At 41.0% G+C, this 25,589-nt stretch overlaps 1 protein-coding gene across 1 annotated transcript in view; it reads left to right on the top strand.

Moving 5' to 3' along the window:
• The window catches only part of SLC35F1 (solute carrier family 35 member F1), a 377,512-nt gene that overhangs the window by 220,205 nt on the left and 131,718 nt on the right, over positions 1–25,589 (top strand). Inside the window, exon 2 of the mRNA XM_024205390.2 lies at positions 10,526–10,701. Coding sequence (XP_024061158.1) covers positions 10,526–10,701 — 176 coding nt within the window. The remainder of the gene's footprint in view (positions 1–10,525; positions 10,702–25,589) is intronic.

The following is a 25,589-nucleotide window of genomic DNA, read 5'->3' as shown; positions in this document are numbered from 1 at the left end:
TTGATCTTTTCCCTTTCTGGGAGGGTGACATCTCCTGTTCCTTTTAATTTATGAGAGAATGGTTGTGTAAGGTCAAAATATTCTGACTCACTCATATTTGGGGAAGTATATGAGGTGTGTGAGGCTTGTATTGACCTTCTCCACAGGGGTGAACTTCACTCATTGAGTTTTATGTAAATATTTGAGTAAAATTCTTATGGTGTTAGGTGGGATCCAAGCTTTGCTATTTCATTGTCCAGTGATGGCTATTACCTATGATTCTGCAGCTCTGAAAGGTTTATTTGTGCCACTGTCAGAGGTAAAAGAGGCCTTTAAATATTAGCCTTATAACAGTTACAATTACACAGGGCATTGCCTAATGTAATCATTGAGAATTAACATGATGAGAATAGTTGATTAATATAATAAATATATTATACGTGCCAACTCCATTAACTGTTAACAGCATTTGTGCACATGAATCTGCTTGCTCTTCATTGCTTTCAATGTTTTATTCTTGGAAGTCGTGATCACTTATGTAAATTGTCATAAGCGGATACAGATGCTTTAATGTATTAACAGAAGATTTCTGTTATGAAACTTGTCTTGCTGGGAGAGGTGTGGAGGTTGAGAGGCTTGTATGTGCCATCTTTCAGGATTTCTCCTCTGTGTAGTGCACACATAAGAATGGTGTAAAAGTAAGAATGCATAGGGGAAAACACTTACTAAATAGATGCAAAATCTCTCTCTCTCTCTCCCTTTAGGTATAGACAGTATCAAATCAAACAGAACAGCTGAGAGGCTTTCAGGTGTGCCAGACTGAAAATTATTAGAAATCTGTAGCCCCGGCTTTCAAAAATAACTGGCCAGTTGCTTTAGTTGGCATGAAGAAGGTTTTAGAAGCATCCTATTAATTAAACTTCTCAGGTGCCGCATATACATGTAAGGTGAATGTGGCAATATATTGTAGTAATGTCTATTTTCCTGGTATGTCCCTATTTAAGTCTGGTGTAACACTGGGACCTAAGAGCTCTTCCATACTGCAGCAGCAGCAGCAGCATCCTATTTTTGTGTTGACATTTGGGTTTTCAAACCATACTTCTTTCCCTTTCTTCCTGAGATAGTCACAGAAAAGTCAAAATTAAAGATGGGTGCCTAAAGTTAGGGTGCTACATCCATATTCAAACACTTCAAATAAAGCTGGTCTGATACTCACAGAGGAGCATGAAATTCCTAATGAACTCAGACTAGAATTTTTAATATAGTGATCTCTTTTCTTCTGCTGTTTATATTAATACATTAAAGTGCCCTCAAGTAAAGCAGTTTGGTAAAACCATGCACTCAAATGAAATACATGCCCTCATCAATTTTAATCTGTGTTAACAGTAACCAGTCTCCAAATGAGATCCTTCTTTCCTTTCAAAATACATTCTTATAATATTTTGATAAATAACTCAGTCTCTGAAGTATATTTCTACCTCCATGCCTGGTCTTACACCATACTATGAAATTATTATATAGACTGCTGCTAACCTGGCATATCATAGAATATCAGGGTTGGAAGGGACTTCAGGAGGTCATCTAGTCCAACCCCCAATAGACTCAGGTCAGGAGAGAATCTGCCAGGTTCAAACCCTGGCTGGCAGATATTGAGTTATGTTGAGGGACTGGTACTTTTCAAATATCTGGAGATTAAAAGTACCAGGAGTTTTCACTGTCTAAGGTATGCTGTAAGAGATGCAATGGGGACCTAGCAATGAAATGGGGCCAAGTAAAAAAGAGAAGAGGGGGAATCTGTTAAGAAGGAAATTGACCTGGATGGTGCTCAAAATAGAATTGTCAATAACCCAATGGAAGTAGGCATTTACCAAAACAAATAATCAGGGTTGAGTATTCAAACCCTTCAGCCACCTTTGTAGGTCATTGGTTCAGCAAAAAAGGGTCAGATATCACTAGCACAGTATGCTGCCCCTATAAGCGGTTCAGAATGTAATCCCACTCTGATGTTGGGTCATAAAAGGCATTTTACTATTATGGAGAAGAGTTGTACTGGTCTGGTGTTCAAACTGAATGCTGTAACGATATCACCGTTGTCACCTTTGTCTGGCTTGTCCTTGTCCGTCCCTCCACGAACGCAAGTCAACATAATACCATTCCGTTTTCTTGTGAGCATGTTCTTTCCATTTCTGGCCAAAGTTTTGTCATGGGATCAGCCCAGCGTGTTTTTGTTCTGCCAAGCAGTTGCTTGTGGTCTCTGGGGATCCAGTCACCGATGTGGGTTGTCCATCTATTGTCTTGCCTGCGGGGTACTGCAGCTACAGGGCACAAGGGTTAGCACCCCAAATGCACTGCTGCAAAATTCTTCTGCCAAACAAGCCACACAAAGCAGAATAAACCAGGAAACTGTAACAATATGAAAATTTGAATTGCATGAGAACCTGAGGAAATCTAACAGCTATATGTCATATATGGGTGTACGTGCCAGGGGCTGAGAAGCTAACCTTAGAGTGGTTTGATATTGGAATTTCTGCCTTTAGGGTTTCCAAAGTCTACATGACTGATAACTGGGGGGTGGGGGGTGGGGTTGGGTGGAACAATTATAGAAACACCAGTATGTCAAAGTAGCAAAGAAAAAAACCCAGCACATACCAACTGCAAGCACAGAAGTTTTAAGCAGAATAAAATGGCTTCTTGTGCCAGGCTTGGGCTGCCTTCTCCTCTCTCACTGGTTTTACACTGATGTAACTCCCTTGACTTTAGTAGCATTAACTCCTTTACACTGGTGTAAATGAGATCAGCATCAGGCCCCTTGTGAATTATTCTACTTTATAAGCCATTCTGATATTGTCTCACAGCTTTCATCTTCTTCTGGGAGTTCTAACACAATGTGTGGCTTTTTTAGTTTTCCAAATGGTAGTGCAGTACTTAGAGTTTAGAGGATGAGATGATGCTGAGCTGTGATTGTACTAAAATTGCAGAATGGCAGGATATTGAGATTATCCTGGGATGAGGATAGAGTTTATAAAGAATTATTTGCTTGTATCTCTTTCAAAACACCATAAATCAAACTCAACATATTTATGGCTAGCTGCCGCCACTAAATGGCTTGGGTGTGATTCTAGCTTTCTATCCCACTATTCAAGATATTGCTGCCATACCATGAATAAAACTGGTACCAATAAATTGCCAGTGTTGGTTAGATTGAAATGGATTTATGCTGCATCTAGAGGGAGTTACGATTATAATACAGCACTGAATTCAATTGGCAGCAAGATATCAAAGAAGTAGGTCCTAACTTGCCTCTTCCAAGTATCATTGGAGGAGAATCATCAGTGTGACCAGTGGAGAATGAGGTGCCCCCCTTTGCCTGAGTGAGAAAAGGGAAAAAGCTTATGGTGGCTTGCTCTATTATGACTTTTAAATGGGATAATGGGTAGAGAAATAGAATACACGAATAGTAAGAGTAGGCTCCAAAACTGGGGAAACCCACCTAAAGTCCCCTTTCCTTCTTTAACATTTTTGTAGTGAGTCTCTCTTTGATGCTGCATACTGAGCCCCCCCCCCCCAATCAAAACCTACTACTTTTCTTCATCTTATGAATGAGTAGCACTTGCTTAATGGATGTGTACTGCTGATGGCTAACAGAAGAAGCCGTTCTCTTTGTGACATACTCTGTATGTATAGCTGGAAGCATCAAAAAGAACTTAGAAAAATATTGCAGTTAAAACACAGGGGTTCTGAAATATTGCATGTTTCAGCAACACTGTGAGACTTTTAAAAGGGACTCACAGGACCTAGAGAACTTTTAAAGTAATTGTTGAATTTGTACTAATTTCTTTTCAATGGTTGTGCCACAATCTTTGGGTAGGCTGCCCCTTCAGAGACACTTTTCAGTCCCCTTTCAAGTGGCAGGCCCATGCCTCTACTTCTCTTTGGGGTGGGACCCTGTGACCCAACTGGACATTTGGTTACACCACCCTAGTTGCCAACCATGTGATACAGCAGGCCCAATGGACTTGGCACCTGCATGAGTTCCCTTCAGGAACCCATGGACAGTAACAGTATGAAGGAGCAAAGAAGCAGATTCTTCAAAACAAAGTATGATTTATATGCAAAAAAGTACACAGCCCTCAAGAAATGGATTTAAAATAAATAAAAATGCTTTCCTACACTTGGTGACCCCTTCAGGCCCCTGGATAGAGCTGACTTAGCCTTTGTATACTCCTTTCTCTTGGTGACCAAGTTACAGTTTCCCCACTGCAAACCTCTAATTCACAGTCAGTGTTTCTGTGTCAGGCTATGTCTTCACTACCCACCGATCCGGCGGGTAGCAATCGGTCTATCGGGGATCGACTTACCGCACCTAGTGAAGACGCGATAAAATCGATCCCTGATGGCTCTACCGTCGACTCTGGAAATCCATCGCGGCAAGAGGCGGTAGCGGAGTTGACGGCGGCGCGGCAGCGGTCGACTTGCCGCCGTCCTCACAGCCAGGTAAGTCGACCTAAAATACGCCACTTCAGCTACGCTATTCACGTAGCTGAAGTTGCGTTATCTTAGGTCGACCCCCCGCTGTAGTGTAGACCTAGCCTCAGTTTGCAGCCAGAGACAACTTCCTCCTTTTCTGTAGGGTAGGTTCTTTCAGTGACCGGTGTCTTTTGATCTCTTCAGATTCTCAGCCTTGGCAAACAGCCCTGTTGCCAGGGTTGGGGCTGAGAACTCCTCATGGCTGTAAACCTGGCTATTGTGTTTATGGGGACACTCCTTATCTAGGTCACTGTGCTTTTACCTTTTCTGCCTGATTTCTTTAACCTTTTTAGAACATAAGAATGGCCATATTGGGTCAGACCAAAGGTCCATCTAGCCCAGTATCCTGTCTTCCGACAGTGGCCAATGCCAGGTGCCCCAGAGGGAATGAACAGAACAGGTAATCATCAAGTGATCCATCCCCTGTCGCCCATTCCCAGCTTTTAGCAAATCTAGTTATTGATCTAATTATGCTTTCAGGCAAAGTAATATCACACACACACACACTGAGGGGCATATGACATTTATAAAAATATTTCCCAGTTTTCCACAGTTTAAGTATTACCCTAAAACTGAAAGAGAGGTTACTGAGTCTGTCCAAATCCTGGAGCTAAGTACTTTGTATTAGATCACTGTTGGTAGGAAGAATAGAAATGAAATGGAAAAGTTGTCCCATAAAGCATTTTCTGCACAATGAAGGTGTTTAACATTGTTACTGGGGCCAACCAATCTGTGCATCATTCCATATCATTGTGTGTTGTTGTTGCTTCTGGATAGCCAGAGCAGCTATCAAAGAGCAGGCTGAGTTCTGTTCTGCCTCACATGCCATCCACAAAATGATAAACTAAGTTCTGACTGGAGGAAGAACACAATATAACTTTCTAATCCCAGCTTGAGTTTGCAGCACTAGCAATTAAGAAGACAAAGTGGATATGGAAGTCGCGGACAGACTGGCTATCCATAACCCTTCAATCTTGTTTGTACAGTCCAGTATTTTGAGTGCTGATGCAATTTAAGGACTACATGAATTTTTTTCTATTTCCAATAAATGCATGACCATCTAATGATTAATAATACGTTGTTAAATGTTAACACTATGTTCATTGCTGTAGAAGAGAGTCTCTGCACAGAAAAGCTGACACTCTAAATAGAAAATAATAGAAATGAGAGCTGGAAACGACCTTGTAGGACACCTTCCCCCACCTTCCAACCAGTGCAGTACTGTATAGTCCGAAAGCTGTGTGGTCAAGCTCAGAAGCAAGACTCAAACAAAAGAAAGGTGGGAAGCAAAAAAGGAAGCTGGACTATAAAGAGGATCAATGGCAATTATGAGGCTAACAGACTTCAGCCTTTCTCCCTTGAGCCACCCTACTCAGTAGTACTCTTACTTTGGAGATGGAATATGTCAGGGGGGAGGGGAGCAAAAACAGTAGGGCTTGACCATGTTGTTTCTGAGTGCATGATATATCGCAGCAGGGTGTGGCTATATGATTTTAGTCTTCACTTCCTAAGTTAGAGAAGAACTTCCTGTTGCTCTGTAGCACTAATTATAACAGACATTTTTGTTAAAGTGCTTTAAGGGATCCAGTGACTCTAGGGACACGGGTTTTATTTACATTGGTTATAGTCAAAAGGTGAATTCTATTTAGAGATAATATTCTGATCCACATCCAAACTGTTCCCAAAGCTTGTGTACTTTCAGAGGAGGAGTCTTGATTCTTGCCCCTCTCTAATTCCATTGCACTTGTAACTGCTTTTCTGTCTCCAATGGGAATTCCAGCTGTGCTGTGGAGGCAATAGTAAGAGTTGATTTAAGGATGTTTATTAGCTAGGGTTGCCAATTTTGGTTGGATGTATTCCTGGAGATTTCATCACATGACGATCTTTAATTAAAAATTAATCTGTAATTCCTGGAGACTCCTGGCCAATCCTGGAGGGTTGGCATCCATATTTATAGCAAATGCAAGAGTTGAATACTTAGCAGAGATGAAAAGCTATTCTACTGCATCACCTAGGGGCTGAGGACAAAGAATTAACTGAACACTGACCCATCTGTAGCTACAAAGACCAACACAGAATATGCAGTTGCACTGAAAACATCAGCAGAACTGCTAAGTAGCTATTAATATTGTTACCGAATGTTACATTCAGAAGTAGAGGACATCCTATAAATAGGACAGTAGGCAGTTGTATAGGTATCTTAAGAGAAGAATTCTCACTTATGAATTTGGTATCATGCAGGATGAAATGTTAATGAACCAGCTGTTGGAAAATATTTCACTTCTACATAGACAGAAATGACTGTTGGCAGAACTGAAGCTTATCCTGTGGATGGCAATGATTCTGACATAAAACCCTGCCAAATTAACTAGTTACTTTCTATGTGAGATTTGGAATAGCCTGTCAATCCAAGGTGACATATAGTGGAGAGATAGAGAACCCAAGGTCTGAGTTTATGCACACACTGCTCATGAGGGCCATGTCATCATGCCTCTCACTAAAAGAAGGATCTGCCAAGATTAGTGGTGTCCAGCAGTAGACCACCATGTGGAGCAAAAACCACTATTGCTAACCTCCTTCCATGAGTGATAAAATGTGTGTGTTCATTTTTCTGAGTATGAGAATAAAAACTGAGGCACTTGCCTCCACAATAGTTCTATTGTAGATGTGTTATGTATCTATGTGATGCTTGCTGATGGTCATATATGGAATACGTCAAGGTTAGAGAAGGCAAGCAACCATTCCACAGCCTGTGTGAAATCAACCAAGTACACATGCATACAGACCTGCATGCATTTAACTCCTCAATTCAAGCTCCACTTATAAAGGCCCCTAGCATAGAGTAATGAGAGGATGCTGCTGCATGAACCTCCATTTTAGAGAAAAGACAGTAATTGAAGCAGCATCTAAATGGATAAAAAAGAACTACAAGTGTCTAGGAGATGGATCTGCGTAAATTTCAGTGAGTCTTCAAATTTTACAGTATCTCATCAATGGGCAGTAGTGGCAAGAATTATGGATATGTGGTTCCTTTAGCACTAATGTTAGTCTCTTCTGGTGCCATCTTTAACATGGTGGCCACTACCCAAGCACCCTCTCGTGGCCAGGAGTGCCTCTACAGTGTCTGCCTCAGTTTTCCCTTCTTCAGGGCTCCTTAAATAGAACTGCCTGCAGTTTTGCTCATCCACTCGCAGCCCTTCTTGAGTCTGGAGTTTTGTATTAATAATAAAAAAACCTAAACAAAAAAATCTTCAACCCAGTCTTAAACTGGGGAAAGCCCCCAAGGCACTGTCTCTTTCTGTTGTCTAAGCAGCTGGAGAAGATGCAAAGCCCAGCCTGCTTTCTCCAAAGGATAAACACATCTTCCATCTGGGTCTTCTTAACCAGCCCCAGTCCCAGTCCCTTCTTCAGAGACCCTCTCTCCCTGCCTCTTTACTGCACAGTTCCTTGTAGCTTTGTCTTCAATGAGCTCCTTCTGACTGCTATCGTCCAGGTGCAGCCCTGTCCCCTTAACTGGCTCAATTGTGAGCACCTTCTCTAGAACAGAGGAGCTGGATCTGTTTTTAATCACAGGGCCCAGCCATCCTGTGACACCATCCCTGTTGGATATCTTTAATTCACAGAGGCATGTTTTGTATCTGAGTGAACGATGGAAGGGTGGAAGGAGTGGTTACATGTGTGACGGGTTTGGTCACAGAGACCCCCTTGGGACTGTCACTTGATGTGCTGAAATTACCTCTGAGCCTGTTTTCCCTGCCAGCTTGGGACTCCAGAACCCTGCCTTGTTGAGCCAGACACGCTAGCCTGCTGCAACACAGACTCAGGGTCTGGGCCATGCCCCCAAAGCTACAGACTTTAACCAAAAACAGCTCAGCAGGTTACCTCTCCAGCACCCAGACACCCAATTCCCAATGGGATCCAAACCCCAAATAAATCCGTTTTACTCTTTATAAAGCTTATACAGGGTAAACTCATAAATTGTCCACCCTCTATAACACTGATAGAGAGATATGCACAGCTGTTTGCTCCCCCTGGTATTAATCACTTACTCTGGGTTTATTAATAAACAGAAGTGATTTTATTAAGTAAAAAGTGGTTTCAAGTAATAACAGACAGAACAAAGTAAGTCACAAAGCAAAATAAAACAAAACATGCACGTCTAACCCTTAATGGCCTCCACTTAATATGTTTACATCAGTGATACACATGTATATCTTATTCTCCTAACTCCAGACATAGAAATAATACATGCAAATAAATAGGATGAACACACTCAGTAGATTATAAGCTTTGTAATGATACCTTACAAGAGATCTTTTGCATAAAGCATATTCCAGTTGCATCATATTCACATTCATAAGCATATTTTCTTAAAGCATATGGAGTGCAACGGCACAACAAGATCTTAGATTCCACTAATCCAAAAACCTCCTGTAAGAGTGCACGATCTGCCACAGTGAAGGTTGTTCTCTCTCTGTCAAACTGCTTGTTTTGTTTTGTTTTTTTGGGGGGGAGGGAAGTGGGTGGGGAAAAGGGGGAGAAGGTGCTATACAACAGCTTGTGCTTCCCTGGGCCTGTTTGGTTGTTTCATACCATGACTGGCACCAAGACACAGTAGTAGGAGGATTGCTTGAGAAAGGGGGAAACAAATCTGACACCGGAGGTTACTAAGAAAGGGGTCTTTGTAGCCTAGATCTTCACAGCTGCCAAATATTCAGTCACTCTGAGGGAGATATGGCAGGGAGAGGGAAGCAACATTGAAAGATTTTTAATATTGGGAGATGGTGGTGTATAAAAAAGATTTTCATCCTAGCTGAAGAGTGTTCCACACTGACGTGCTGCCTTGCCTGTCTCCCCCCAGAGCAGGACACAGACATGGAATAGACTTGGCATCAGCACAACCGTAGGGACAAAATAGTGTCTGGGTATGTTTTCAGTAAAGTCATCTGAAGGGTAAATTTTTCAAAAAATGATGTCTATGTTGCATGTGTAGAATATCTTGTAACAAAGCTGGAAGCACGAGCAAGTAACACTTGAATGTTCTTTATCTGGGTTGAAGTGAACTGTGGTGCAAAGAGATAACAAAGAACCAGGACTGGATGGGCAGGAAGGAGAAAATTATAAGGATGCTGAAGGAGAACATGGTGGGGAGGGAGAGGGGGAAAGAGGGAAAGAGGGCAGGAGTATTGGACAGGCAGAAGAAATAAGGAACATGGAGGAAGAAGAAGTCAAATGGTGGGGGGCAGGGATGAGGAATGGAAAGATAAACTGAAGCAAGAGGCCAGTTCAGATAAGGAAGTTTCTTGGAGTAAAAAGAGTGGTGAAAAGAATGTTTTCAGAGAGGAAAAATCCACAAAAAAGTAAAGAGTGGAGGAGAGAAACAAGATGGTGAAAAAGATTAAAGAAAAGATACACAATAGAAGGAAAGAAATGAAAGCAAAATGGAAATGAGATGAGAGAACAAAGGAAGGAAGACAGTACATTCATACATTTTATTTTATAAAAATGTAGATCTAGAAACATGATAAAATCACATGGTTTTTTTTTCTCTATTTGGTTGTGTATACAGAGAGACACATACTAAATACTGGGACAGCTGTACACTTTCATTGTATTGCAAATGTGAATTTATACTCCTGGGACTTTACTTTGAGACACACACAAGCAAACTGGGGGAAGAGGTGAGGAAGTCTTAAGACTAAATGGGCCCATATCCACCAAATCTTTCCCTTGTGTTGTGTGCGTGAAATTTCACTGTTATTCTTTTCATAATCAGAGGTTTTTATAAAACATGTACAAAAACCAGTGTGTTTGGGAAGTATTTCAGTAAATGCTGAGGAAAGAGATGGTAAGACTTATCAGACAACTCCTACCAGGTACATTAGAGATCAAGGCCATCATGTTTCTTCCCATGTTTTAACACTTTCATTTGGATTTATGCTCCTCAGAGGAGGATAAGAATTTCCTGGTTGGCTGAGAGGCTGAGTGTTTTATGTCTGTTTTTTCTTGTTTCTTTTAGGGAGCTCTTGCTGTCTGTGGCTCTTGGCCAGGTTTTGTCCCTTCTTATCTGTGGCATTGGCCTGACCAGCAAGTATTTGTCAGAGGATTTCCATGCCAACACTCCTGTTTTCCAGAGCTTCCTCAATTACATCCTCCTGTTTTTGGTCTACACCACTACACTAGCTGTCAGACAAGGTAAGTACCATTCTTTGGAAGGGAGGTAGCTTCTGTAAGCTATTTTGTAGAATCTAGTCCAGTGGTCCCCAAACTTTTTAACTTGCCCCCCCCCACCCTACTCCCTGGAGCCAGGGCCAGGAGCGGGGCCACAGCTCTGGGAGGGAGGGACACAGACAGGGGTAAGGTGGCCAAGGCTAGGGCCATAACTGGAGGTGGGAGTGGGGGCTCCCCCGGGGGCTGGTGCTGGCCGCAGGTGCCCCGGGGGCCAGGGCCAGGAGCTGAGCTGGGTGGCGCTCCCTCCCTACCCCCACATGGGGGCTGGCCTGGGCCCCAACCGTGCCCCACCAAACATTCCTCCACGCCCCTCTAGGGGGGCACACCCTACAGGTTGGGGACCTCTGATCTAGGCACTATGGACAACATTTTCCAAAGCACTCAAATCCTGTTTTTTAAAAGCATTTAAGTCACTCAAGAGCCTAAGTTCCATTGCCTTTCATTCAATTTGACGTAGGCCCAGATTTTTTTAAAGGTATTTAGGCACTGCTGTGCTTAGGGTTGCAACACCTAAATGATTTAGGAGCCCAAAGCTATTTTCAGCCTAAATCCTTTTTTAAAATGAGCTTTGGGCTCCTAAAAATGGAACTTAGGCTCTTGAATGGCTAAAGTGCAAAATTTCCAAAAGCATCTAATGACATTCTTATTCTGTGTATATTAACTTATCCTTTTTTCCACAACACATTAAAAATTACATACTTTCTGGATGAAAGGAAAAAGCAAACTTTCATTAGAAAAGACTATTTTAATAAATAACCAATACAGTAGTGTTCTGTATCCTTTCTGCCTGATTATTTCCATGTGAACATTCTCCTTGATCCTTTCTTCCTGTTTCATATACACGCATTTAGGTCTAGATTGCGAGTTAGAAAGTTTTGGAGTGTTCTAAAACTTGGTATCTATTAAAAATGTTCAGAACTGCTGAATGCTGATCTCTGGGCGTGTCAATCCTTAGGAAGTCTCTCTAGGAAGTTGCTGCTCAGACTTTCTTTGCCTTCCCAATTCAGTTTGGGTTGTGGGAACATCATCAAAGGCTCTTTGGAAAACTGTGGTTAAACATAGCTCTTGCTGGAAAGTGCAAGTGTAGATCTTGCATAACTGTTACGAAACAGTTTACAGAATTGTTATAGCCCAAAAGTCTCATTTTCAAAAGTAACTTGGGACTTAGGCTCCTAAGTGAGTAAGGACTTTCAATGAGATTTGGGCTCTCAAGTCACTTAAGTGTTTTTGAAAATGTTACTAAATACTGGGGAGACAAGGTGGGTGAGGTGATATCTTTTTTTATTTTAAATGTTACCCTATGTTGGAACATATCCTGTGATGCCATTCCACATTTAGATTTAGAACGTTATTATCATGTCTATCATACACTGAGTTTTGAAACTGTTTAAAACTTTCTATCAAGAGCAATACTTAATACATAATTCCCCAGAAGATCCTAACACAGTCTGAAAATTGTGTGTCAAAAACGTTTGGTTTTGCCTGAGGTATGAAAGTTTGGTCATTGGCCCATCCTCAGATGGACAGGTATCAAGTTTAAAATGAAAGAAAGAAGGTTTAACTTTGTGGATTAAACTGTTGGAACACAAACCAACATTTAATGCACCACGGCCAGGAAGGAGACTGTCCCTGCCCTGAAGGGCTAACAGGCTGAATAAACAAGATAGACAAAGGCTGGGAGAATGTAAAATGGGGATGCTAATATTTCCTGATGAGCAACTGAGGCACAGAAAGATTAAGTTACTTGCCCAAGGTAACACTGGAAATCTATAGCAGAGCTGGGGAGTTAAGCCAAACCTTTCAAGTCCTGATGTAGTGGGATTTGAATGCATCCTCATTTCCTTCACTTAGCAGTGTTTGGTGCCAGTGGGAAGAGCCTTCATGAAGTAAGTTGGGAGTGGGTAGGACTTGGTGCCATGTGCACAATTATTCTAGAAGGGAGGGCATAGGTATTGAGGGAGGATGACCCATAGGGACAGTAGTCATGGAAGGTGTTTAAATCAGGCTGCTGTTTAAAGTTGGGCCAGAGAAGAATGACAGCAAGAGTTGGAGGGCACCCACTGAATAGCCTGGAGCAGGGGCTACCAGGAAGGAATGTCTGGAATTGGCAGGATGCCCAGAAAAATCCTGGACAAGGAATGGACACAGAGGCAGGGAGAGCGATAATCCAAGCACATTCCATAAAATTCCTACAGAGCACTACAGCAGCACATGGCCATTTCATTTATTGTCCATTTAATATTGCCACATGACAAAACCCCATTGGATTGGGATTCACTTACTCAGCAGATGGGTCTAACAAATATCTATTAAGGCAAAACACTCAGCAAGTAGTGATCAATTACTTACAAGTGGGAAGCTCATTAGGACAAACTCATCACAGTCACCTCCTGCACTGGACAGTACAACTTCAACCTCCCTTTGTTATACAAGCTTATAAATACGTTTTTTGTTATCTTTTTTTAGACATATGTATTAGTCTCTCATTCCATGTTATCTCTCCTCCCCTACCAGTACAGGTATAGTGTTAGTTCAATCCAGTCTTTTCTAGCTTTTTTTAGTTAGTTTCTTTTCTTCTCACGTACTCTGTAATTTCTTACACATACACAGTTCTCCTTATATTTACGCTGTTAAACATTATCAGAACAGACTCTTAAAATCCACAGCAGGCTTCTGTCAGGCCAAAATATGGCTTTGCTCCCAACAAGCCCCACATTGGTTTTCTTTGCTTGTGTATGTATTTAAATTCTTTATTTGTGGGTGTTAGACTAGAACAGTTTTTCTAGCAGCTCTGATTGTTTGGCATCATTAACAGATGAAAACCACATAGTAATTATATTAATTTTGTACAGACTGATTCAGTTATGAATGCTGGGCACATCAGAAAACTTCTTTCTAGCTTAGCTTCTTCTATTTCATATGCAAAATTTAAGATTTCTTAAATGACCCCATCTTTCTATTTCAGAAATCAAACCATGAAAACGACTGTAGAAGTCAAAAATAACATCATCCCCATTTTTTCTTTTGTTTGCTTTCTGAATGGATAAATTGATTGAGAGGACTATATAGGCATACATATAGAATATGGAGGCATTCACTTGAGACGCTAAACAGAATTTCACTGCGGAACTGCAACACTTGCTTCCAATAACTTCTTTGGGGGCATCCTTAACTTCCCTGCGTGGGACTCCCCTTTCTTTACTAAGCTCTTCCAAATCTAGATTTGTCCTGAATCCCCTGTGGACTGGCCTTCTCTGTCTGTCCACCATCTTTCCAGTAAAGGGGAAAATTCCCCCTGCCGTATTTAATAACCCACTTCTATCTCCAGTCTCGCTAGCACCTGTGTTCACTTCCTTCCCTCCCCACATCTTTCCAGGTCAGCCTTCCTGTTCCCTCTTACCTGTTAGAGTGGCGCTGCTAGTTTAGCCACAATAAATAGCTCCACTGTATTGCCTATTTTAACTTTGTGCAAAATACTCAGGGCTAGATCCTCACCTTGTGTGGATCAGCATAGCTATATTGAAGACAATGGAGGTACACCAACTTATGCCAGCTGAAAATCTGTCCCTGCTACTGTATTCTACACAGAAAAACAACACCATAAATGTGTCCTCATGCTCCCATGACCCTACATTTTCACAACAGCAGTTAGCATGAACAGTTAGAATTGTACTTTCTAGCAATGCTAGATATCTGCATCGATCTAGAAAGAGGGAAAATACTCGTTTCCTATAGAAGGAAAAGGCCTGGGCTCCTTCACTCTCCTTCTGGACATATTTAAGGATCTAGCTGTCTGTCTGTCTGTCTTAGGTCGATATAGGATGACCAACACCTTCATATCTGGGTACCAAATGCAGTATTTCAAATGTGCTTAAAGTATAATCTATCTGAGACTGTTCTTTCCATCACTGGGTATGGCTGCTCAGGCTTCGAGATCCTCCCAACCACAGATTTCCCTATCTATCCTTCAAACTTCTTATGGGCCTAATCCTACAAGATGCTGAATACTCAGGCCCCAGTCCAGCAAAGCACTTTAAACATCTGTTTAAGTTTGACTATGTGAGTAGACTCATGGCTACAACTCCTATAAGGCAATACCCTGATACGGAAAGGCAGTTTAATTTTTTGTTGAAATGCTTTGAAACAAAATAATTTGGGTCAGTTTGACAAAATGAAATATTCTGATTTGGATCAGTGTCCCAAAATGAAATATTTCATTTTGATTTTTCTATAAGGAAAATCAAATATTTTCAGTAAAATCAAGAGCTTTCTATGGAAAATTTCAATTCTGCAGAAACTGCATTTTCCATCAGAATATCATTCTGATGGGAAAATTCTTGACTAGCTCAATTATTTTGTTTGGGGGATTTTTTGTTTGCTTAGGTAGCTTTTTTTCACAAAATCAAGTTAGACTTTAAGCTTATTAGTTATTTAGAATGCACACATGCTACAGCTAATGTTAGCACACACTTACTGAAGTACCAATATTGAAATATTAAGTTCTAAATTTTTCCTTTCAATTTCTTTGTGTGCATGTAGCTAGATCAATGTTATAACAGTAAATGTTGTTAATGCAATATCATAAAATGACTGAATATCATTATGTATAATCTAACTGATTTTTCCCAAACTGTGATAAATATTAATGAAATCTACAGCATGTAGCGCTTCCTTCCAAGGTAACTTGCTATCATGCCCATTTTTATTTTGTTCGCTGTTGTGCCAAAACCTATTTTTTGTCCTGTGTTGAGAAAAAAGATTGTACCTCATTTTATCACAGCTCTGCCCCCTAATCTGCAAAGGATTCTGCTTAGAGGGATCCTGTCATGATACTTGTGGCTACTCATTTGTGTTAGAGGTGATTACACAATGAGGACAAGAGAGAGACTTAATCATCCTTCTGTCAGTGAAGTGGAGCTATGAAAAAGAAACCTGGGGAGATCAGCTTTAGCACCTGAAAAAGCAATAAATGGGAAACTGTCCATAGTGGCCCAAGAGGTGTTAATTGTCAGCAGTCAACATTGTGGTGGAGGCATCAGCAGCTTGTAGGCAAAAATTAATCCTTTCTAAAAGCCACCAAGTATGTTATAAGTGAATATAGCACATATACTAACACTGTAAAATAATTAAGGGATGAGAGAATAGTAGGTATCTATTTTGAACAGAGGGGAAAAAAATCATAATCTCAGGGGGCCAGATTCTGCCGTTACTCATACTGTGTAGCGCCTTACTCTGTGATGCTTTAAATAAGACAACTTGCTCAGTATGTCCTGCCTAGCATACATAGGGGTGGCAAAATCAGGGCAGTAGCTTGCTGATTCAGAAGGGTTGTATGAATGTACATAAAGCTGGATGAATCCTCTTTCTACAGCATTAAATGATGAGGTCATGCCAAACGTCAATGGAAATATAATTCTTCCTAGAGTCACTGTAATGTCTTAGATTTGGCATATAACCAGATTTGACCTGTGCCATGGAAGATGAGTTATAGCCTCCTGTGAGACTATTAGCAGCTGAAGTCATGCCACATGTTATTGGAAGGTTTATTTTGTATCGATTTCCTTCTTGGATTTGATCTATGACCTCAGTGTCTTAATATGTGCATTCCTAATTTACCTGCTACTCAAATGGGTTCTTCCACTTGAACAAACAGTGTGTTTGAATGAAAAGACAACCTTTACAGGATTTGCTCTATTTCACTGTACTGCACATCTGCCCTTTGGTGAACAGTCAAAACAACTTATGTCTTCTGTTGGTCAATTTCATTCTAGTAGTAAAACTGCATTTATCTTTTAATTGGGCCAGATCCTATCGCTCGGATCACACAGGCTACCCCACTAGATATCCAAGGAGCTTTCCCAACAGTTGGCACCTCTGTGTTTGGGTCACACATAATAATGTGGCTGGAACATGCAGGAACATTTTCAATAAAATGTGGTTTTGTTTAAATAGGCTGTTTTTTGTCAAAGCCTAAACATCTTGCGGAGGGATATTGATTTGGCTAAAGTTTTCAATGGGAAGGTTTCTGCAGTCCAGGACTTTCTAGTCACTTCTGATAGGAGACAGTGAGAGATCCAAATTGAAGAAGTCTGGTTTTCAGTTGGGAAACGAATGTTTCAATCAGGACCAGCTCTACGCACCAGCAAACCAAGCCGTGCTTGGGGCGGCACAATTCCGGGTGGTTTTTTTTGCTTCGCCAGTGGCGCTCTCGAAGATTTTTTTTTTTTTTTGCTTGGGGCGGCAAAAAACCTAGAGCCGGCCCTGGTTTCAATGCACAAAATATTCAAAAGGTATTGATTTGATTCCAGTGCAGAAGGCAAACAAATTACGAAACCTCAAAAGTTGTTACAAAATGGAGCTTTGGTCCTCCAAACAACGCTACCTGTGAGAGCAACAGTATTGACCTCCCTGAGGGGGCAGGCTGAGGGTGGGGCCATGACCTAGATCTCACACAGGCCAACAAAACATGTTGCAGATTTTCTAAAGGTCAGCAGAGCTCCCATGGCACCAAGCACTGCCCTCGAGGCCCAGGATTCTTTCTGGAGCTCCCACTGCAGAGGGTCCCTTCCACCTACCCCAGTGCAGGGCTATGTGCTTAAAATCACAGTCTAACCCTGTATTTTGAAAAATAAACAGCCTATGCATGCATTACCACTTGGGATCAGCATCAAAATGACATTTTAGCATTTGGAATTCTCATAACAATATTTCATGTTCCCCCTACTGTGTGTTACCTTGTAGCTGTCAGTGGATAGTGCACTTCCTGTAACTTCACTAGTCTTTCAACCATGAATGCCAAATTGTATGGGATACATTTATCCAGTCTGCCAGTTGGCAGTCTCTTTGGCTGTAAGTTGAAGATCCCTGATCTTACTCAGATAAAATTCAGTTAGTGGATGAGAAATAAAACTGCAATTCTGATTCCTGACAACTTGTAGTTTAAAGTTCCATGGATCATTTTGCCAGGAGTAAGAGTTGTCATTTTAGTTTATACTCTTTTTTGGGGACAAGAATTGTCTTCGTCTGTTTGGAATGCTGTAAGCACTTCCACAGTCTAAACAATAGTAATAATAGATCCAGTTTCCTATCCAATCCAATTTGGATAATTACATTGTGCCTGCTTAAATTTTCCCTGTAGTTTCAATTGAATAAGGTACTTTTTTTTTCTTCATTTCCCTCCTTAAGTTGTTGGATAATGTTGCTGTGTGTTGTATAAAAAAATTTCTGTTCCACTCAAGCAGTGGCTGCAGTTCAGTGGTAGATGAAATGATTCCTGTATGTATAATTTGTAAAGGACTTGCAGATTCTATTCCTTTGAAATACTTTTCTAATTACCGTAGAAAATTTCCCTTCCCATAAATGGAAACATATCTTTTATTTATTTTCTTCAGTCACAGAACTGAAGATGATGTGATTTCAATGGAACAAGATTTATTCCACACCATATGTGAGAGGAGTGGGTAAAAACATTAGCCCTGACCTTTCTCTTGTTTTATTTTGACTGGTTGGTTTTTTGAGTGTCTTTTATTTTTGCCTCCTCTCAGTTGGGAGTTTTCTTTTACCCTGAGGGCTTGTCATTTGTCAACTGCCTTTATTCCACCAAGATACACAAACTAGGACTACATAGGCCTCTGCATCCTTTTCACCCACACGAGGGACCAAACATCTTAGGGCTCTAGTCAGTTTTCATCAGGTGCCTTTTGCTTTGCTCGCAGATTTAGTAGATTATACATATGCACTTACAGAGATGATTACTGGCTCTAGACATTAGGCCTAGCTGTTGATGATTTTGAGCTGCTTTACCTACCTTCTTTTTATCACTTTGATTTGAAGATGGTGTCCCCCTGAGTCTTAGCTTACACACACCTGCTGTCTAAATCCATGGTCTGCATCCTATCTTTTTTTTTTTTTTAAGTGTTTTTTCCTTTTGATCCTAGAGATGGTGGCACACCATAGCATTTCCATCCTGTTGCATCATATTATTAGAGTAAATCATTGGTGTAACAATCATGTGACAGAGATAGTAGTAAATATTGAAAGGACTCCTCCTCTTTGATTCTGGTGGCAGCAGTTAAGTATGAACAGTCATGGTATGTCTGAATGCTGTGTGCCATGCAATAATGGTACAAATGCTCAAATACCCATGATGATCCCCAAGGAATAGAGCCGAGATCTGATCATGGTGGTGTTTTCCCTGCATCAGTGATGCTTTTTCTGTGAGGTCCTGCATATAGGTCACATGGAGACCAGAGCTCTTGTTTCACTTGATCTCTGTCAGGGTGAGTGGAATGCAGCTGAAAGGAGCACTGTCTGACGCAAGGGAGGCTGTAAGAAAGAGCTGAACAAGTGGAGAGGCACTACCAAGGTCCATCCTTCCATCTCAGCAGTCAGGAAAAGAAGAGGAGTGGGGGGAAAGGACTAACACACCCTCCTCTGCCATCCGGAGATGTAAGTTAGGAGGAAGGGGGAGATTCTAATGTGTCTGATGGAGTTGCGGAGCACCAAAATATAATCCTGGCATAACACTGTGCTGTCATGTTTTTGTCCTGATGCTAGCTCAACTTGTGATGACGGTGCTACATCATGGTGAAAACATGATCAGATAGGCCCAGGTTTTCAGCCAACCTGTAAAATGTGCCAGCCTTTGAATTGTGAGGAAAATCTCAATACTTGCATCTGTGACTGCCTGATCGAGGTCACAAATCCTCAGTGACGACCTGGTTGAGGACACACATCCTCAGTGGTTAGACTGAGCCTGCAGTTCACATTGTGGGTGCAGTCCGAATGCTTGTGCCACTAAGTACAGGATTTATGGTCTCAGGCAGGTAGTCACAGATTTTGCAGGTCAAAGAGGCCACGCTTTTGAAAATGCTACAAGCCAGATGCTTGTCACTTAAGGCATGTGTGGAAAACACTTGGGTACCCCGCTGATGGGTACAGTATAAGGACATGAACAGAATAGAAAATTGTGCTGAGATGATTTTGTGGCTTTCTCTGATTCCATTTCAGGATAAAGTGGTTCACTAGCTTTGCAAGACTGCCCTACTTTATCCTACAATAAACCGTTTGTTTATTAGAGGTGGAGGCTCAATCACAAATGTAATAAAACTCCACACAGTATATCTCCTTTGCAATTAAGGGATAACTGTCCTTTATAGAGTTAGTATATGGCTCATCTCTTTTTCTTCTGCTACATAAACATTTCAAGTGCTGTTGTTTACAACACAGACCATCCTTTCCCACCCTATTGAGGATAGTTAATGGTTTTGCTAAAACAATGCACCTCTGATTCTATTGCTGTAAGCTAAATGCAAGGCCATGGCTGCCTCCCATTTTATCCAGCATCAGTCTTTGCCTGTAATTTATGGAAATATTTAAATATTCATTAATTCAAGCTGCTAGCAAGCATAGTGCAATGCACATTCCCTGCACGTAGCTTTAGTGTTCATACGGGAGATTTGAAGTGTGGTTACAAGATGATAACTGTATTGCCTGAAGGAGATAAGTCCCGCTCTGCCAGAATGGTGCTTTGTATATAATTAGTGTAAAAATTCAGAGGAATAGAGTTTATCTTTGCAATCGTCTTTCTCATTAAAAAAGAATCATAATGAAAGAACAAAGCGGTCCCTGCAGTGAATTGAATTGCCTCCCTACGTTTTCATTAAATCAAAGACTCAGCAGCATCCAGTTTTGCAGAACCCAGTTGCAGGCAGTACACAAGACCCACAGTAGAACCCCTATGCAGATCATATTTTTTTGTGCAGGCTTGGAAGTGCAATATGTTTATCTTACATGGGAAACAGCCTACTTGTCTCTTTTCTTCTTCTAATTTCACTGGCTGCTGTTGACAAGATGCTAATGGTATAAAGAGTACTTGTGATGCTACTGGTAGTAACTCTGCTCAATGCAAACCAAAGTACTTTACCCTCTTTCATCTAGAAAAAGGACCATGAAAGAGCATATGAACCAAGGGAAGAGAAATCTATGGCAGCTGATAAGGGCTTAGATTTATTTCACAATTTCCCATTTATTGTAATGACACACTTTCTGCCAAGCAATAACACAAATAGCAATTTCCTCCTCCTTTAACTGCATTATTATCAACATAATCTTGTAACAACAATTATACAGTAAATGCATCTTCAGGGCAGAAACTTACAAATATTCTGTAAATTGGTGGGGTAAAAGTTTTTCAGTCTTTTTGTAGAGATGTTTATTTTTCTTCCTTTCTTTTTTTGCTCTTTTGTGAGCCATTAAAGCGTGATCCCTTTATACTCCTGTCACATTTCTGGATGCCAATGCTATGATAATAATTAAGCTTTTCATCTTTAAAATGTTTATAAACATTTAAGCGTTCATACTTACAAAATACCTGTGAGTGAAATACAATAACTACTATCCCAATTTTGCCAATTAGGCAGCTGAAACAGAGAAGCTGAGGCTTCCCCAAAAGCACAGCGGGAGTCAATGTCTGAGCCACGATTAAAACTTGGGAATTCCTAGGGCCTATCTCTTTGCTCACATCTAGCCTTTCTTGTAGGGCCTGATCACTGCTGTCAAGTAGAGTCCTTCCATTGACTTCAATGGGAGTTGGATCAGACTCATAAAGAAAAAGGTATTGTGGTTTTATCCAATAGGGCCATGCAAGACAACTGATTTTACCTCATAATTCTGAAGTGATAGTCTGTAGGAAGACCTGTGGTAGGGAGCTGAAGAGGGAAAAATGTGTTCTCTCAGATATTTCTCCCAAATTGTTCTGTTGGGTGCATGGGATTGCCCTGTCAAACAGCGCACGGGCTGTTTTCACAAACTTCACAGATCCCTTGGGATCCATGCAGATCCTAGTATATGTTCACGGGGGGGGGGGGGGAGGGCTCTCAGTGTGGATGCTCTGTGCCAGCCCTGGGTCTCTGGTAGTGTGGCTCCATAATTGTCAAGGCTTCTGCTTCTAGCAACTACCCCAAGATCCCTACTGTGCGAGAGGTGGGTTCCCAGCAGCGGAGAAGAGGCCAAAGAAAAGTAATACAGCCTCTAGCTGTGTATTATCTTTCCAGCCTTAGCATGACAGGGCCAGCAGAAGTACAATGCAAATCGCCCTCTCTCCCCAGCCTATCTGTCCCACTGCAGAGATCCACAGACCAGTAGAGAGCCCTCCATGGGGAAGGGAAGAACCCAGGTGGGGGCCTGAGCACCCCATGGCATTGCAGGAGAGGGAGAATGTGTGCAAATCTAGGGGAAACAACTGGGTCCTTAGCTTTTCCACACCTAATGCAGGTGACCATCACTTGTCAGAGATGCATTTTTGGCACTAATTCCAGAAATACAGCAAATAGAGTTTGAAATCAAGCTACAGCGGTACCATTTTAAAGTTAAGTAGAAAATATTATTCAACCTAATGATCTAGGTGAGGTAATAGAATTTTTACAAAATAAAAGTGGTGCATGTGTTGGTGATTCTTCATCTAACAAATTGATTATCTGTTTTTAAGGGAGATTTTAAAATCAGAGCCAGACCCTCAGTAGATGTAAATTGGCATAGCTCTAGTGACTTACTTAGCCTCCGCTGGTGTATCTGTGTGTGTAGGATAATGTTGTAACATGTGTGTTTCTTTTGTTTATTTGTTTTTCATTGGTGTTTGGTTCTTTTTTGCTTGAGTGTCACAGTATGGGTTAGACTGCTCATTCTCCATGTTTGAGATGACAGAATGTGCAGTGCTGTCATTCTTCGTGGCTAGCTAGAGAGAAAATCTGAGCAAATATAATGAATGGGATGTTCTGAATATTTCCTCCCTTAACATAGAGGCGAGACCCTTAGCTGGTGTAAATTGGTGTAACTCTGTTTATTTCAATGGAGCTACAGTGGTTTGCCACAGCTGAGGATCTGGCCCTGGGACTCTTTCCCTTGATCCATAGGTAACTTCAGTAAATAAGTATTAGTAGTATTTATTATTATTTTGTGTTACTGTAGCACCTAGAAATCCCAATAGACATAATAGTCTATTGTGCTAGGCACTGTATAAGCACATACTAGGAGACAGGTTTTTGCACCAAAGACCTTTTGGGTGAGATCCTCCCATCCACTTCCACCCCTTTACACCAGGTAAAAGGACAGGAGTGACATAAAGGGCCCCCAGTTTTGGCTAGGGGAGGATTCACCAAGCAAGGAGGCTCAGTAGGAGACAGCCATAAAGCTGCCCTCCAAGGAGCCCTTCACAAGTCCTGGCAAAGAGCACGTTGTGGGTGGAATGGGGGGTGGGAGGAACACGTCAAGGACAGGGCTGTAGCATGCAGCCCTACTGAGATTCCAGGCGGTGCTGCAGCTTTAAGTTAGAGCTGCCTCCCCTGGCTGCCCTAAGAGTCCTGGGAGCCGGTTTAAGTTATGCCAAGGGCCTCTCCGATCCCTGGAGCAGCCCATGAGCTGAAGGGCAGAAAGGTGGCTTGCAATCACAGTAGCCTCCCTGTCCCATTGGGATGTGAGTCACACCTTTTCTCCTTGCATCAGTTTGTTGTATTTTGGTAAATATTTAGTGGAAAGGGAAAAAAAACTATACTATGAGCAGTAATGGTTTTTACCATTACTAATGTAACTGCGTTGCTTTTGACAATTATAGAATACCAAATACTTATGTGCAGTTTTTGAGAGTCGTACTCTTTACCTATCCCAAAGTGATAATTGTTCAGTCTGAGTAAAATCCTGACTGCACTGAAACCTATGGGAGTTTTGCCATTATCTTCAGTGGGGCCAGCTATATGGCTGACTGAAAGTAACTAAACAAAAGCAGCATTAGAAAACTTCCTGCCCGACTTTACAGCTGCAGCATCAGACTTGCTAAAATGTCAATGGTTACTGTGTGCTTCCTTTATGTGACTGGCATTACTTGTGCATGGATATTGACAGGCAGCATGTGATGGGCTGAGATCATCAGCACTCTGAGAAATGCCTACTTTTTTCCCCTTGTATTTGAAATTTTTGAATTGCAAATAAAAAAAATTGGAATCTAGTCATGGTTGATTTAGTGGGGATTTTGTATAGCTATGGGTTTGGGGTTTTATTTTTATTTCTAGAAAACAGTGATCTGTACTTATCAGGAGATTTCTCTACAGTATGACAGTGGAGTAAGACAAAACTGACAGAGAAAAAGAAAATAGCACATATATGATTCTTTAAAGGAAAATGACACACCAAAGAAAAATAATGTATGATTGTTTCAAGATAAGAATTCAAGTCAGGCTCTCAGAACAATATCGCCTTCAGCATTCTCAAAGATACACAGATAACCATGGCATGTTCTATAGTATTTTTGCCAATGAAAGATTATTTTTCTTTCAAAATAGAGATCTCACTTATCAAGTGCTTTACACATTACAGCATCATGATGCTAACAGTTAGGCGTAGTTGAATCTCCGAAAGTTAGAGTGCTTATCCACAACTTTTCCATGGTGAGCATCACTGTTCCCATTAACATCAATAGAAATAGTCCATAATTGTAGAGGAGAAAATGGCTCCCATAGACCCTATAGAAGAATCACTTAACTTAGACCACAGAAATACATGCCAGGTAGACTGATTTAGATAACATATGTTGTACTTTAATGCCTATGTATCTTTCAGTTCTTGTTTTACGGGGATTGTGCCCGTGTGCAAGTCTGCATAGAGAGTGTTGTCTTTTTGTGATGGAATTATTTGAGAGTCAGTATTCTCTAGATTAAAAAACAATGGATCACCACCAATTATCAGGATAACTGTGTCATATTTCTGTAAGGGAAGTCAGGGGTAATCCTCAAGGTGGAAATAAGCATAGAATTCTAAGAAGTAAACGGTGCTGTTTTTAAAATTATAGCGAACACAGAAAGGCTTACATTAATGGTTCTGGCTCAGTAATCCTCTATCGGCTGTCTCTCACTTCTCTCAAAATGCTCAGTTTTTCTTCCATACTTTTTAATAGATTTCATTTTGTCAGTAATCTGAGGAAGTGTCTTTTCCATATTTCTTAATATTTTGAACAATGAAGTAGAAATAATTATTCATTTTCAGTCTCTTCTGTCACATTCATTAGAGTAATTTCTTTCTGGATTGTCAATGTGGCTTGTGTTTCCCTGTGTCTCTCTGTTTCTATTTCCACTTTGTGATCACAAATTGTGTGTTTGAGGGACTGCTTGTGTCCTGTGAATTTCACTGTTGAAAGGTAGTCTCCTAGAGTGAAGCTTGGCTGACAGGCTCTGCAACAATGTATTACTGTTGTTTTTGTTCTTGGCTTCTCTGAATGCTGCATACTAGTTTTTCAGGGATTAGCCTGTGGTGGACTGAGCATTGTTTAGTGGGATTGTTAGAATCATGGATACACAAGAAAACAGCAGTTTGAGAAGCCACAAAGAAAGTTCTTTTCAATCAAAAATTGGGAACAAGGAGAGGAGTGATTGGTACCATTAGAAAGGTGTGGAATTGCAAAACAACAGAAATAATTACCTGTATTTTGTCTCTACCAGATCAATAAGATGAAAAAGCAATGTTGTTATGTGGTGCACTGAGTTACAATACTACTTCTCTGCAGTCATCACTCCATAGGAAGAACAAACCAGCATCAAACTGTATTGACTGCTTGTGAGAAAACCATATCTAAAGTAGCAGGTTCTAGATAACTGCAGTGCTTTTTGCAAATTTGCTTAGTGGTCTTCACATTTGTTAGGGTAGAATTGTCTAGCTGTGGAAACTAAACTGAGTGTCTTTATTGCAGGCTTTTAAGCTGGATATTGATTGTAAATTTTGAAATGAAAACTCATCTAGTCTGAGCAGGAAAACAGAAAATTTGTATTTTTGAATATACTATTTCCATGTAAGGAACATGCTAAATT

The sequence above is a fragment of the Terrapene carolina genome, unplaced genomic scaffold (genome assembly GCF_002925995.2).
Source record: "Terrapene carolina triunguis isolate 2854851 unplaced genomic scaffold, T_m_triunguis-2.0 Scaffold85, whole genome shotgun sequence".
NCBI classification, from domain to species: Eukaryota; Metazoa; Chordata; order Testudines; family Emydidae; genus Terrapene; species Terrapene triunguis.
This window is presented reverse-complemented; position numbering and strand designations above follow the sequence as displayed.